General features: G+C 36.9%; 1 protein-coding gene and 1 non-coding gene across 2 annotated transcripts in view; both read right to left on the minus strand.

The window, feature by feature from the left end:
• The window catches only part of LNPEP (leucyl and cystinyl aminopeptidase), a 96,946-nt gene that overhangs the window by 58,098 nt on the left and 25,672 nt on the right, over positions 1–13,176 (minus strand). Inside the window, exon 2 of the mRNA XM_025924159.2 lies at positions 1,461–2,301. Coding sequence (XP_025779944.2) covers positions 1,461–2,301 — 841 coding nt within the window. The remainder of the gene's footprint in view (positions 1–1,460; positions 2,302–13,176) is intronic.
• Positions 12,710–12,844, minus strand: LOC112861884 (small nucleolar RNA SNORA13). Its single transcript, XR_003223759.1, has one exon. It is a non-coding gene; the product is annotated as a small nucleolar RNA SNORA13 (small nucleolar RNA).

Consider the following 13,176-nt stretch of genomic DNA (forward strand, 5'->3'; position numbering starts at 1 on the left):
AGGCAAAGAGAAAAAAATTATTATTTTTTAAAATTTGTTTTTAATGTTTATTTTTGTTTTTTAGACACAGAGAGAGAGCATGAACAGGGGAGGGTCAGAGAGAGAGGGAGACACAGAATCCGAAGCAGGCTCCAGGCTCTGAGCTGTCAGCACAGAGCCCAATGCAGGGCTCAAACTCACGAACTGTGAGATCATGACCTGAGCTGAAGTCAGTCACTTAACCAACTGAGCCACCCAGGCACCCCAAGAAAAAAATTATTTATCTGAATAGCTGTACAGATCTTGTTTTTTCTTTCTCCATGTAAGAAGGATCAAACAAGTTCCTTTAGATTTAAAATATTCATTTCTATTTTTCTCAATACATAAACATACATTTGCCAAATGGCCAGCATCAGTAATTCACAAACTGGTATACAAAGTAATATGAGGGAATGCGCCAGCAAAATTAAGCACATCTATTAAGGACTTTGTGTACACCAGAGAAATGGTATTATTGCTACTTATGAGTAACCTGTATACAGTGCACACTGCATCCTTCCAGAAACTCAAATTCCAGAAACATTCTATGAATACTAAGATTAAAGTGTAAAATACATAAATAGCGAGAATACTTTTTTTTTTTTTAATTTTTTTTTTCAACGTTTTTATTTATTTTTGGGACAGAGAGAGACAGAGCATGAACGGGGGAGGAGCAGAGAGAGAGGGAGACACAGAATCGGAAACAGGCTCCAGGCTCCGAGCCATCAGCCTAGAGCCTGATGCGGGGCTCGAACTCACAGACCGCAAGATCGTGACCTGGCTGAAGCCGGACGCTTAACCGACTGTGCCACCCAGGCGCCCCAGAGAATACTTTTGTTTTAAGTCACTTTTTTTAAAACTAAATTAAGTCTGTCCTAGATTTTTTTAAATTCCATCAGAAATCCAAAATAGTGACTTTTTTTTAATGAACAGCAAATATTAAGGACACTAAAAATGATATATGTAAGCATACAACAGTTCTTCCTGCCCTCTTTCTCCATCTCAATAAGCACCTCCTAAAAGTTCTGCACATTAGGAAAATAGATCTAAAAGAATTATCCATACTCTTCTTTTCTTCTTTGATTCCCATTGAGATATTGTAAGGTGACTGAAAACTACATTCATCTAAGATACGAAAAGCTCAAAATAACTTAAGTTGTGGTGATAGAGAATGTAACTGATAAAAATCTTTATCAATTTCCTTCCATCAGCATATCCCACTCCTAACATAATATATGACATGTATGAGCATGATAGGTGCTCAAGGCTTTGATTAAAAAAGAAATAGTAGATGCTTCCAAATCACCATTCTATTTTGCACATAACCTCCTAAATTAAAAAAAAAAAAATTCCAGTTAACATATCTGGTATGGGCAAAGGAATCCACATTAAAGAAGTCTTCACAGAGCAAAGAAGTAGAACCATTTAAGAGGGCTACATACTTTTTCTCATTACTTTCATCTGTATAGGAGATTCCATAGAACCCACAGTAAGAAGTAGATATATTCGCCGAATACTCTATCTTCAAGGTATAATTGTGTCCTTCAAGAAGAGCTTCAGGGGCAACAATTGCAATTTGTTCATGAAATGGGTATTCCAAGACCTCAACTTGTTTTTCTTGGCTTGAAACTGCTGACATAAAGGTCACTCTTGAAATATTATGGCCTGTACTGTGAAGAACGATATTCCACGTGGCCTGAAGAGCCTGAAGTGAAATTGTCACAGAACCCCTGAATGTCATCGAGGTTAGGTTTGGGTGTAGGTTAAGTTCATAGCGTAGTGGCATAATGGCGGTGGGAAGCCTGACTTGTGCCCACGGAAACAACTTTCCATTTGTTGCAACTGGCTGAATTAGTCCCATTGATTGGTTTTTTTTATGGCAGCCTTCTTTGGTAAAAGTACATCTGGGTAGTAAATAAATCACCATGATTATAGAAACGGCAACCACAATAAGAAAAACACAGATCGCCATGGTCCTTGCAGAGGGTACTGAACAAGTCCCATCTGGGCTCGGCCTGTAGCCAGTTGCACTGTTCCGAAGGCCTGAGCTTCTGTTCATGAAGGACATGCCCAGCAGTTTTGCAGATGACTCATAATCCTCTTCGTCCTCATCCATCTCATGCTCACCAAGACCCCGCACCAGCAATCTTGAACCCCGGGGCTCATATTCCACCTCATCAGGCTCTAGAGGATGTAAACAGGGCTCTTTGGCTAAATCCACCACATCTGGTTCTTCCTCAAACATGCTGTTTTCAATCATATTCCTGGGGAGCTGAAGCAGATCTAAACAACCAAAACACAAGGACAAGGCAGAGTTAGAAAAAAAAAAAATCTCATAATAAAATGCCTACAAGCAAAACCACATTTAATCTAAGAATTCTTTTAACACTAAGGCTTATTTCCATCATGGAGCTACTGAATTAAATAAGATGCTTATAATTTTCTTTTATCATCCATTAGAAACTTAAGCATAAATAAAAGTATACCACAGTCATGAAATAAGAAAGCTAAATAAGCAGGCTAGTAACAAAAAAAGGCAGCTGAGACTAAATACTAATTTCCCGGGGCACCTGGGTGGGTCAGTTGGTTAAGTGCCCAACTCTTGATTTCAGCTCATGGTCCCTGAGGTCAAGTCCCATGTCCAGCTGTGTGCTGACAGTGTGGAGCCACTTGGGATTCCCGCCCCCCCTCTCTCTGCCCCTGCCTCATTCACGCCCATGCTCTATCTCTCAAAATAAATCAACTTTTAAAAAAATTTTCTTTGAATAAAACTTTTGATTACATTCTAGGTGTGGGTTTAGCAAGCTGCCATTTTTCCACCTCCTGTGAATGACCTAGAAATGGAAGAAGAGTGATTATATAACATACCGCTTTAGGAATTTAATCTCTTAAACGTCAGATAGTGCCCCTACTTCTCATGACAAAGTTTTGTCTTATTCTGATGATTGTGTTTGGGCGTCATCTACTTCATTATCAGAGCAAATATTGTTATAATTGAACTTAATTTTTTTTAACTCTTAATGAACTCTTAATGGTTAGAAATTTTCTGTGGTAGTTTTTAGTCCTAGCACATGCTGAAGAGTAGTTGCTTAATTTGCTTTTTCAAAATGTCTAAAAGGCTTTTACTGACTTTGGTTTTTTTTTAACCTCATAAGAGAAAAGTATGTTGTCTTAGCATTTGCCCATGTGTTTTGTTCTGTGTGAGATGTGATGTAGACAACAATGAGGTCTGCACAGTATGGTTTTATTTAATGAATTTCTAAACTAATTCTAGGTATAATCTCAGTTATATTTAGAGCACACCCATTCCTGAATCCATACCCCCTTAGAACTTCGTTTTTTATGTGTTTTGATTCCTCAGCAAAGCTTTGTTTAAAGCCCAGGGGTATTCTACTGTGTAACCATTTTAGCATCTCCTGTTTGCATTTCATTTACTTCAAATCTTTTTTTTTTTTTTAATTTTTTTTTCAATGTTTTATTTATTTTTGAGACAGAGAGAGACAGAGCATGAACGGGGGAGGGGCAGAGAGAGAGGGAGACACAGAATCTGAAACAGGCTCCAGGCTCTGAGCCATCAGCCCAGAGCCTGACGCGGGGCTCGAACTCACGGACCGCGAGATCGTGACCTGGCTGAAGTCGCTTAACCGACTGCGCCACCCAGGCGCCCCAACTTCAAATCTTTTGATAGGGATTGTCAGACATCTGCCAAATCCAAATAAGTTACTTTTATTATTTATCACCCATGAAGATTAATACTTGTGTGGAATTTTAATCTTTTAGAAATGGAATACATCACCTCCTCTGGTATAATTTACTGGACATTGGTGGCAGACTTTTGCATATGTGTACAGTATCAAGTTAAATACACCAAACCAGGGGAAATCACTCTTGTTAATAGGTAACCCATGAAGATTGTACTTCAAGACCATTTAAGAAAATGTTGCTTTGGATTCTTTCGTCAGTACTTCGATCTTAACTTTAAATTGTATACAACATAACATGATTACTCATTGCTCTAATGGGATGTTATTTGTATAGGAAGAAGGAATCCTATAGAAACAGGAAATTTTCTAAAACCTCTTAAATCCACATATACATGCTATCTATAAGTGAAAAACAAAGAATGTCCTAGTTGAAATTTTTCAGTTTTAAATAATGTAGGCCCATGTGGTAATAATCTAAGAAAACTGAAGACATTTCTTTTCATTAGATACCATGAACTGGTGCTCTTCTATGTTGTCTGTGAATCAGTGTCAATCCACAAACTGTTATCTACCTGTGACAGGATACATGTGGATAACTAATATTTTAAAAGTTTTATAGCAATCTGGGGCGCCTGGGTCGTTCAGTCGGTTGAGCGTCTGACTTTGGCTCAGGTCATGATCTTGTGGTTTGTGAGTTCGAGCCTCGCGTCAGGCTCTGTGCTGACAGCTCAGAGCCTGGAGCCTACTTCGGATTTTGTGTCTCCCTCTCTCTCTGCCCCTCCCCTCCCTCTCCTCTCCTCCTCTGTCTCTCTACATCAAAAATAAATAAATGTTAAAAAAAAGTTTTATAGCAATCTGTCAATAATTTTACGTCTGCCAAATTTAATCATTTAAAAAATGAAGCTTATAATTTGCATGTCTTTTTTAATGATGTCTTTCATCATTAAAAAATGATTCATTTTTTAAATGCTACAAAATTTATGCAACAGGTTAAAAATTAAAAAACAAAAAACCTTGATTCTTCGGCTCACATAACTTGGGAAGCAATGGCTTGACAATGGGAAGCAATGTAACTGTAATAGCAATCCAGGTCGATATGAAGTTCTCAATTATGACAGCAGCAGAAGTAAAAAGGAGGGAATGATTACAAGTCGTGTTAAAAAAAAGAGAATACCAAGGAATTGATGCTCCCTTGGGCCAGACAGTTCTGTAAGATGGACTGACAGGAGGAAGTCAATGTCAATTCCCAATATACATTCTGGCTTGGGTAACTGGAAGAAAGGATGCCTTTCACGGAGATTGATAATATAGGTTTCCAAATTCTCTCTCTTGGTGTTATTTTTTTTTGGGGGGGGTGGGGGGCGGTGTAGTGAGAACAGTTATAGGATGGCATTTGGTATGGGATACGATGTATTTAATACATCTGTCAGCCGGATGGAGATGTTTGATTAATGGCATATTATAAACACCTAATTTTAGAAAGAACTTCAAGTCCTGCCTCTTCCACTGACTGCTTGATCTCAAATGGGTTACAAATATCCCTTAGCTTCAATTTCCTCACCCATAAATGTGAAAAACATTACTATTTTCTAGGCCTGTTATGAGGACTATGTTATATGGATCTGGTCTCAAAACAGGGATTTATGGGGAAGATTCAGATTTCAGAATCACCTCCGTATACGTAATGAAAACCGTGCAGATGAGTGAGACTACTGAGAGGGAGGGAGGTAAGAGTCAGAGAGTATGAGCATTGAAGAGATGGGCAGAGGAAGAGGGGCAAAAGAGGAGAGTAAGAAGGAATTTACTAGAGGTAAGAAAATTAGGACAGTAGTATCCCAAAAAACAAAGGAACTTTTCATGAAGGAAGTGGTCAGCATTAACTGTCTTTGAAACATCAAGTAAAATGAGGCCTAGAGAGGTTATGAGATTTGGCAACTAGGGAACCAGCAACTTTCATAAAGCACCTTCAATGGAATAGTGGAAATGGAAGCCTAACAGCCCAAAGAATGGAAAATCTACATGGGAAGTCAAGGGCTGCAGACTATTCTTTCAAGGTACACAGTTGTGTATCAAGAAAAAAGACATAGGGTCAAACTAAAAGATAATATGGCACAGAGAAAAGTCCTTTTGTTTTTTTGTTTGTTCGTTTGTCTGTGTTTAAGATGGGAATAACTTAAGCATGAAGGAAAAGTAAAGAATGACAAAACGTGCAGGTGGAGGAATAGATGATAGGAAATGTTAGAATAACATCCCACAGGGATGGGAAGATACCACAAAAACTCTGGGAGAGAGATTAACCTGGGTGAGAACTAGGCACTTCTCCTCTGAACCTGGGAGACAGAAGGTGAAGACAGAGAAGAAGCATGTACAAGAGCATGAAAAACTGAGGATGTGAACAGCAGAGAGCCTCCATGTTCTCTGTGACAGAGGAATCAAGGCCATCTGCCCGAAGGCAGTTGTGGGGAAGGATAGGTGGCTTACGGAGGAAAATAAAGTACAAAAGCTTAGGCAGAGGACCAGGGAAAGTTGACCCATGGAAAGGTTATGGCTGAGAAGGCCAGTAAGTGCAGTAGAACTTCTCATACTACCAGTCTCCACAAATGCCTTTTAACAGTACTCACCAGCCCAAGTCTAAAAGAAAAAAACAAAAAAAACAAAACAAAAAAAACATGTATGTGTATTTTACCACAATTTAAAATGGAAAATATAAATGGAAAATATTTTTAAAGAGTAGAGACAGCAGATGGGTTAATCCAGGGTTAAATATGTAGAGAGGATGTGGTAAGAAGCTACAAGGAAAATGCATAGAAGGTGCTGGCAAGAGAGAAAATGATTAAATGAGGGGTTCAATTTAGAAAACACCAGAAAAAGTAAAGCTATGGCAAACAACATGGTGAGCAACTTGAATTAAAACAAGAAAACTTCCCACAAACTTTAATCCCTTTAAACTACCATCACATTTTCTGAGAAAATGAAATGAAATGGGGTATATTTTGAAATCAACAAGCCAAAACAAATTTAAAAGAATAGGCCTAATTTCAATAAGGCTTTTTGGGAAGATGCAAGATTGCTATATTCAATTAGGTATTATAGCAACTTGCTATATTCAAATTGGGCCTTAACAATAAAGAATTATGCTTCTTCTGAGGCCTCTCAGACATATTTAAACAGAGCTGAAAGCTCCAAGCATGAGACAACATTTATATTTTCTAGATCACTTCCAAAGGGAAACGTCATTAAATTTCTGAAGTGACGACTAATTATCAAATAACATAACTATTTCCCCAATAAGCAATCCTCGACTATCAAAAAGATATTTTATTTTTTTAAAATTTAATACTAAAAAGGCAAGAAAACAACTAGAATTCAGAACAAGAACAGTGATTTTTCTGTACGGATCTAATCTGACAAAACATTACCTAATCCCCTGACCCCCACCACAGATGCACTCAAAGAAAACTTCTTCCTATTAATCACAATGCTCATGTTAAGTTACAAATCTAGATATATCATCTCACCAGATTGTGAAGAGCAGACACTAAGAGACAATTTTTTTTTTAATTTTTTTTTTCAACGTTTTTTATTTATTTTTGGGACAGAGAGAGACAGAGCATGAACGGGGGAGGGGCAGAGAGAGAGGGAGACACAGAATCGGAAACAGGCTCCAGGCTCTGAGCCATCAGCCCAGAGCCTGACGCGGGGCTCGAACTCACGGACCGCGAGATCGTGACCTGGCTGAAGCCGGACGCTTAACCGACTGCGCCACCCAGGCGCCCCTAAGAGACAAATTTTAAAGATGTTCTCAGTAGCTCCTTTCCCTGATACATCCTGTTTGCTTACACTTCAATGTATGAGCAGTGTCATAAAATATTAACACAGAAAGTCCTATATGCATTTCTACTTTTACATAGTACTGCTTCAAAACCACATTTAATTTTCCATTTGACAGGCCCAAGGTCACAACCTAGGACGCACGATCCATGTAAGGTCTTTCTTCTGTTCCCCTCTCCCTCCTTGTGTCTCTTGTGAATAGAGAAGACAGCAGTGAATGGGAGACTAGGGGTGGGAGGCAGGAAGATCAGAGAGAAATGGTCAGTTCATAAGCAACATAAGCTCACTTTATTTAGTTCTAAGAGAGACTAAGATTTAATTTTCCCTTTCAAGCTATCTCTAAAGTTCATTTCTTTTTTTTTTTTTTTTTTTTTTTTTTCCAACATTTATTTATTTTTGGGACAGAGAGAGACAGAGCATGAATGGGGGAGGGGCAGAGAGAGAGGGAGACACAGAATCGGAAACAGGCTCCAGGCTCTGAGCCATCAGCCCAGAGCCTGACGCGGGGCTCGAACTCACGGACCGCGAGATCGTGACCTGGCTGAAGTCGGACGCTTAACCGACTGCGCCACCCAGGCGCCCCTCTAAAGTTCATTTCAACACATATAAAAATGCTATGGGAGATTTCCACTTCCAATATGACACAGTAATTGGTACCAGACTTTTCTTCCTCTCATAAATGACTGTTAAAATGGACAAAATAATGCAACTATTTTTAGCTACTGGATAAACGAGCAATACTGCGAGGCTACATTTGCTTGGCTCTCTGCCTTGGGACAATTTTCTAATTGTAGTATAGTGAGCTGGAGTCCAAGCAGAGCAGGGCTAGTGGCAGAGACAGGACACTAGAGAGGATGGAAATGCACAGAGTGAGGACCACAGAAGTTTGTACAGGGGTTCCCTGAGAATCCTCAACCAATGCTGAGTGTAAGTAACTACATAAGGCTTACAAAAGAGTATCTGTAATGAGGTTAATATGGAATAGAAATACTAGAGGTCAAGCAGCATAGGCAAACATTGCCAGTTTAACCCAACCTGAAGAAAGAGAACTCATTAACATTCTGCACATCAATTTGAAATGCCAGAAAGGCTTCACTTTAAGGGGAAAAGCACACCATAGAATAAGACCAACTCTAGACCCACATTAAAACAGTCTAAAACCAAGCCCTAAAGCCCTAATAAAAACCATGAGGAAAAAACAATCTGGGGGAAGAGTTGTGCTAACTTAGAGGGGCCTGAGAAAAAAAACTTGAAAAAAAAGCTTTCCACAGATCTTCCCTAGCAAACCTATACAAGGTGATCAGCCAGCAACTAAACTGCCACTAAAACAAACAACACTGCAGAGAAATTAAAAGAAAAAAAAAAATTCAGCATCTCTACAATGTATCAACCCTGTCCAATACATAATAAAAACATTTTTAGGCATTCAACGAAACAAAAATGTGACCCACAAGAAAAAAATAAGTCATTAGAGACTGACTTTAAGTTGGCCCAAATACTGCATTTAGTAAAAACTTCAGAGCTGTTGTTTGAAAAATCTCTTAAATGAAGGAAAATATTTTTGAACAATAACAACAACAACAACAAGGGAGAATACATGAACAGATGAGAATCTCAGCAGAGAAACTAAAACTGCAAAAAAGGATCAATCGGAGAAAAAAAGGAAATTCTAGGACTAGAAGTTTCAAAAATTAAAATGAAAAACTCACTGAATGGACTTAATAGTAGATTGAAGATAGCAGAAAAAAGAATTCATGAACTTGACAGACTACTAACAATTACCAATTTGATAAAGGAAAAAAAAGACAAGAAAAATGAACACAACATCAGAAATTTGTGGGACAATATCAGATTGTCTAACATATGTAATAGGAGTCCCAGAAGACTCTGAAAATAAAGCAGAAAAAACATTTGAAGAAATAATAGTTAAAATTTTATTAAGTTTGGTGAAAAACACTATTTACCAGATCAGAAAAGCTCATCAAACTCCAAAGACAATAAATACAAAGAAAATCATATCTAGCTACATCATGGTCAAACTGCTGAAAAGCAAAGATCAAATCTTTAAAGAAGCCTAAAAACAATATGTTACATACAAGAGAAAAATAAGAATACTAACTTTTCACCATAATAATGGAGGCCAGAAGATGTGAGAATGTGTTTAAGGGGCTGAAAGGAAAAAAAAAAAAGTTGCCAATTCAGATTTTTTTTTTTTAATTTTTTTTTCAACGTTTTTTATTTATTTTTGGGACAGAGAGAGACAGAGCATGAACGGGGGAGGGGCAGAGAGAGAGGGAGACACAGAATCGGAAACAGGATCCAGGCTCCGAGCCATCAGCCCAGAGCCTGACGCGGGGCTCGAACTCACGGACTGCGAGATCGTGACCTGGCTGAAGTCGGACGCTTAACCGACTGCACCACCCAGGCGCCCCTCAGATTTCTATATCCAGCGAAAATATCTCTCAAAAATAAGACAAAGATCTTTCAAGTAAATTAAAGCTGATAAAATTAATCTCAAGTAGATGTGATTACAAGATACTATAAAGCTTTGAGGGAAGTGATACCAGACAGAAACTCAGATCTGCAGGAAGGAAAGAATACCAGAAAAGATGAGTAAGTTGTTAAAAATAAAAAATTTATATACTTTATTCTTCTTCAAATTTCCTTAAAACACTATATATTAAAACTATTTGCTTAAAGCAATAATATGTGGGAAGTTTTTAATATATATAAAAATAAATTGACAACAAGAGCACAAAGAAGAGAGGGGGTGAATAAAAGGAATTATATTAAATTATATTTGTAAATTGAGAAGGGGAAATGCTAAGTGTCCAGTGAAAAGTAGGAAGTATAAAGTAAGAAGAGAGAATGGTCAGGTGTAAAATGTTAAATGGCATAATTTTTTTTAATATTAAATTTATTGTCAAATTGGTTTCCATACAACACCCAGTGCTCATCCCAACAGGTGCCCTCCTCAATGCCCATCACCCACCATCCCCTCTCTCCCACTCCCCATCAACCCTAAGTTTATTCTCAGTTTTTAAGAGTCTCTTATGGTTTCAACAATAGCCAAATTATGAAAAGAGCCTAAATGTGCATCAGCTGATGAATGGATAAATGGCAATGGATAAATGACAATAAACTAAATAAATGACAATAAACACACTTTAATAAGTTAAGGATGCATATTATTAGCCCTAGAATAATCAATAAAAAAGTAATTTAAAAGATGTATAGCTAAAAAGCCAATGAGGAAAATAAAATAAAATACTAAAAAATACCCAATTAACCCAAAAGGGGGCATCAAAAAAAAACAAAAACAATAATAAAAAGGACAAATAAAAATGATGGCAAAATCATAGATTTAAACACAACCACATAAAAAATTTCATTAACTGTAACTGGATTAAACATTTCAACTAAAGGACAGAGATTGTCACAATGGATTAAAAAAAGCAAGACTCCACTACACACTGTCTATAAAAGACACCTTTTAAATTTAAGGATACTATTAGGTTAACAAAGCAGAATAAAATTTTATAATGATAAAAGGAGAAATTCATCAGGATAAGATACCAAGCTTAAATGTGTATGTAACTAATAAGAGAGCTTTAAAATTCAAAACAGAAAATGGCAAAACTCAAGAAACAGAAATATCCATAACCATAATTGGAGATTCTGTCATGTCTCTCTTCGTAATTGACAGAACAAGTAGACAACAAGTAGGTCCATAGACTATCTAAATACTACCAACTGATTTGGCCTAAAAGACATTTGTAGAATATTACACCAAACAAGTGCAGAATACATATGTAACCTTTACCAAGGTAGACCATACACTGAGCCATAAAATAAATCTCAATGAACTTTAAAAGACTGAGTTTTTTTGAGACTGTGTTCTCTGACCACAGTAGAAATAATTTGAAAATCGACAAATAATGAATTAGACAATGTCTAGATATTTGGAAAACAGAAAATGAACTTCTAAATAATTCACAAATCAAAGAATAAACAATAACAGATTTAGAAAATACTTAAATAATTTTTTTAATGAGAGAAATTTACTGCCTTAAATGCCTATATTAGAAAGACGTTTAAAATCAATGATGTAAGTTTTCACCCTAAGAAACTAAAAAGAATAGTATAGTAAACCTAAGCAGAAAAAATAATAAAGAGCAGAAACCAATAAAGTAGAAAACAGAAAAGAAAGTTAATAAAGCAAAAAATGCTGGAGGGCAGAAAAATAGTATTACTGGCTGTTAATCATATTTTCCTAGAAATTGGCCTTAAAATCAACATTATATCAGGTCCTCGTAGATCTCCAAGACCCATTTTTCACTTCTCAAAAGTCTGGTTAGGTTAATGTAACAGAGGAATCAGAATTGGGTCCTGGACTACAGACAGAGATCTTCTTTCACAAGCCCCACCACCTTATATCTGTCCCTCCTCCAAGAGTATCTGGTAAAAAAAAAAAAATCATTTAGTCAGTGTTAATGCTAGCTCTACCCAAATTTAGAAAAATCCATGTTCTCCCCCTCTTCTTTAAAATAAAAAGCTAGATTTTTTTTTGTAAATCCAAGTATTTAAAAGGAATTGGAGAGCTATTATATTTTTAATTCTTTTTTAATGTTTATTTATTTTGATAGAGAGAGAGAGAGAGAGCAAATGGGAGAGTGGCAGAGAGAGAGGGAGACACAGAATCCCAAGCAGGTTCCAGGCTCTGAATTGTCTGCACAGAGGACACGGGGCTCAAAGTCAGACACTTAACCAACTGAGCCACCCAGGAGCCCCAGGAGCTATTATTTATTTATTTTTTTTTTTTAATTTTTTTTTTTCAACGTTTTTATTTATTTATGGGACAGACAGAGACAGAGCATGAACGGGGGAGGGGCAGAGAGAGCCGGACAGGAGCTATTATTTAAAGGACACTTCTTAGAATCTCTTCAAAGTAGAAAGTATTCTTTTACAAAAAAAAAAAAAAAAAATCAAAAACAAACAAGAAAAACTGTGCTTAACTCATCTATTTCTGTATTTAGATTTTTGTATATTTTTTCTTAAAAAGAAAAATCAGTCCTCTTCTAAACCCTTTAAGAGAAACTATACATTTAAAAGCAGAGTTAAGATCACATGTGTAAACAAATTAATATAAAAGGATAAACTCTTACTTTATGCAGCTCCTACACCAACAATATTCAAATTAAAATTCAAGGGCAGGAAAAGGCTGCAAAGCTTCCACCATTTTTGACACCACATTCACTAGTTTCCAAAAGTGAATTGGCAACACAAAGGCTACCAGAAAAATCTCTTTTTAAGTGTCCATTTGAAATTTAACTGAAATTAACTCAATAAGAAAAAGAAAAAGCAAAAAAAGGGGGGGATCTCATTTGTAAGCATTTGCTTTCAAGTGCTTACTTTATTTAGAGTAAATCACAACTCAGGTTCATTCTGCAGAAATACAACCATCCCTACAGGGTCCTGAAACCAATCTCCATAGCCTTTGTTCTGAAACTCAGGAACCCAAGGGCCAAACCTATATTTAAACTAACTAAATCATTCCTCAGCTCTCAGCCATGCTTCAACAAATCCCTAAGCACATACAAACATGCACAGTGCCTGCCCTGTC

This window comes from Puma concolor, chromosome A1 (genome assembly GCF_028749965.1).
Source record: "Puma concolor isolate L17-30 chromosome A1, mPumCon1.1.hap2, whole genome shotgun sequence".
Taxonomy (NCBI): Eukaryota; Metazoa; Chordata; class Mammalia; order Carnivora; family Felidae; genus Puma; species Puma concolor.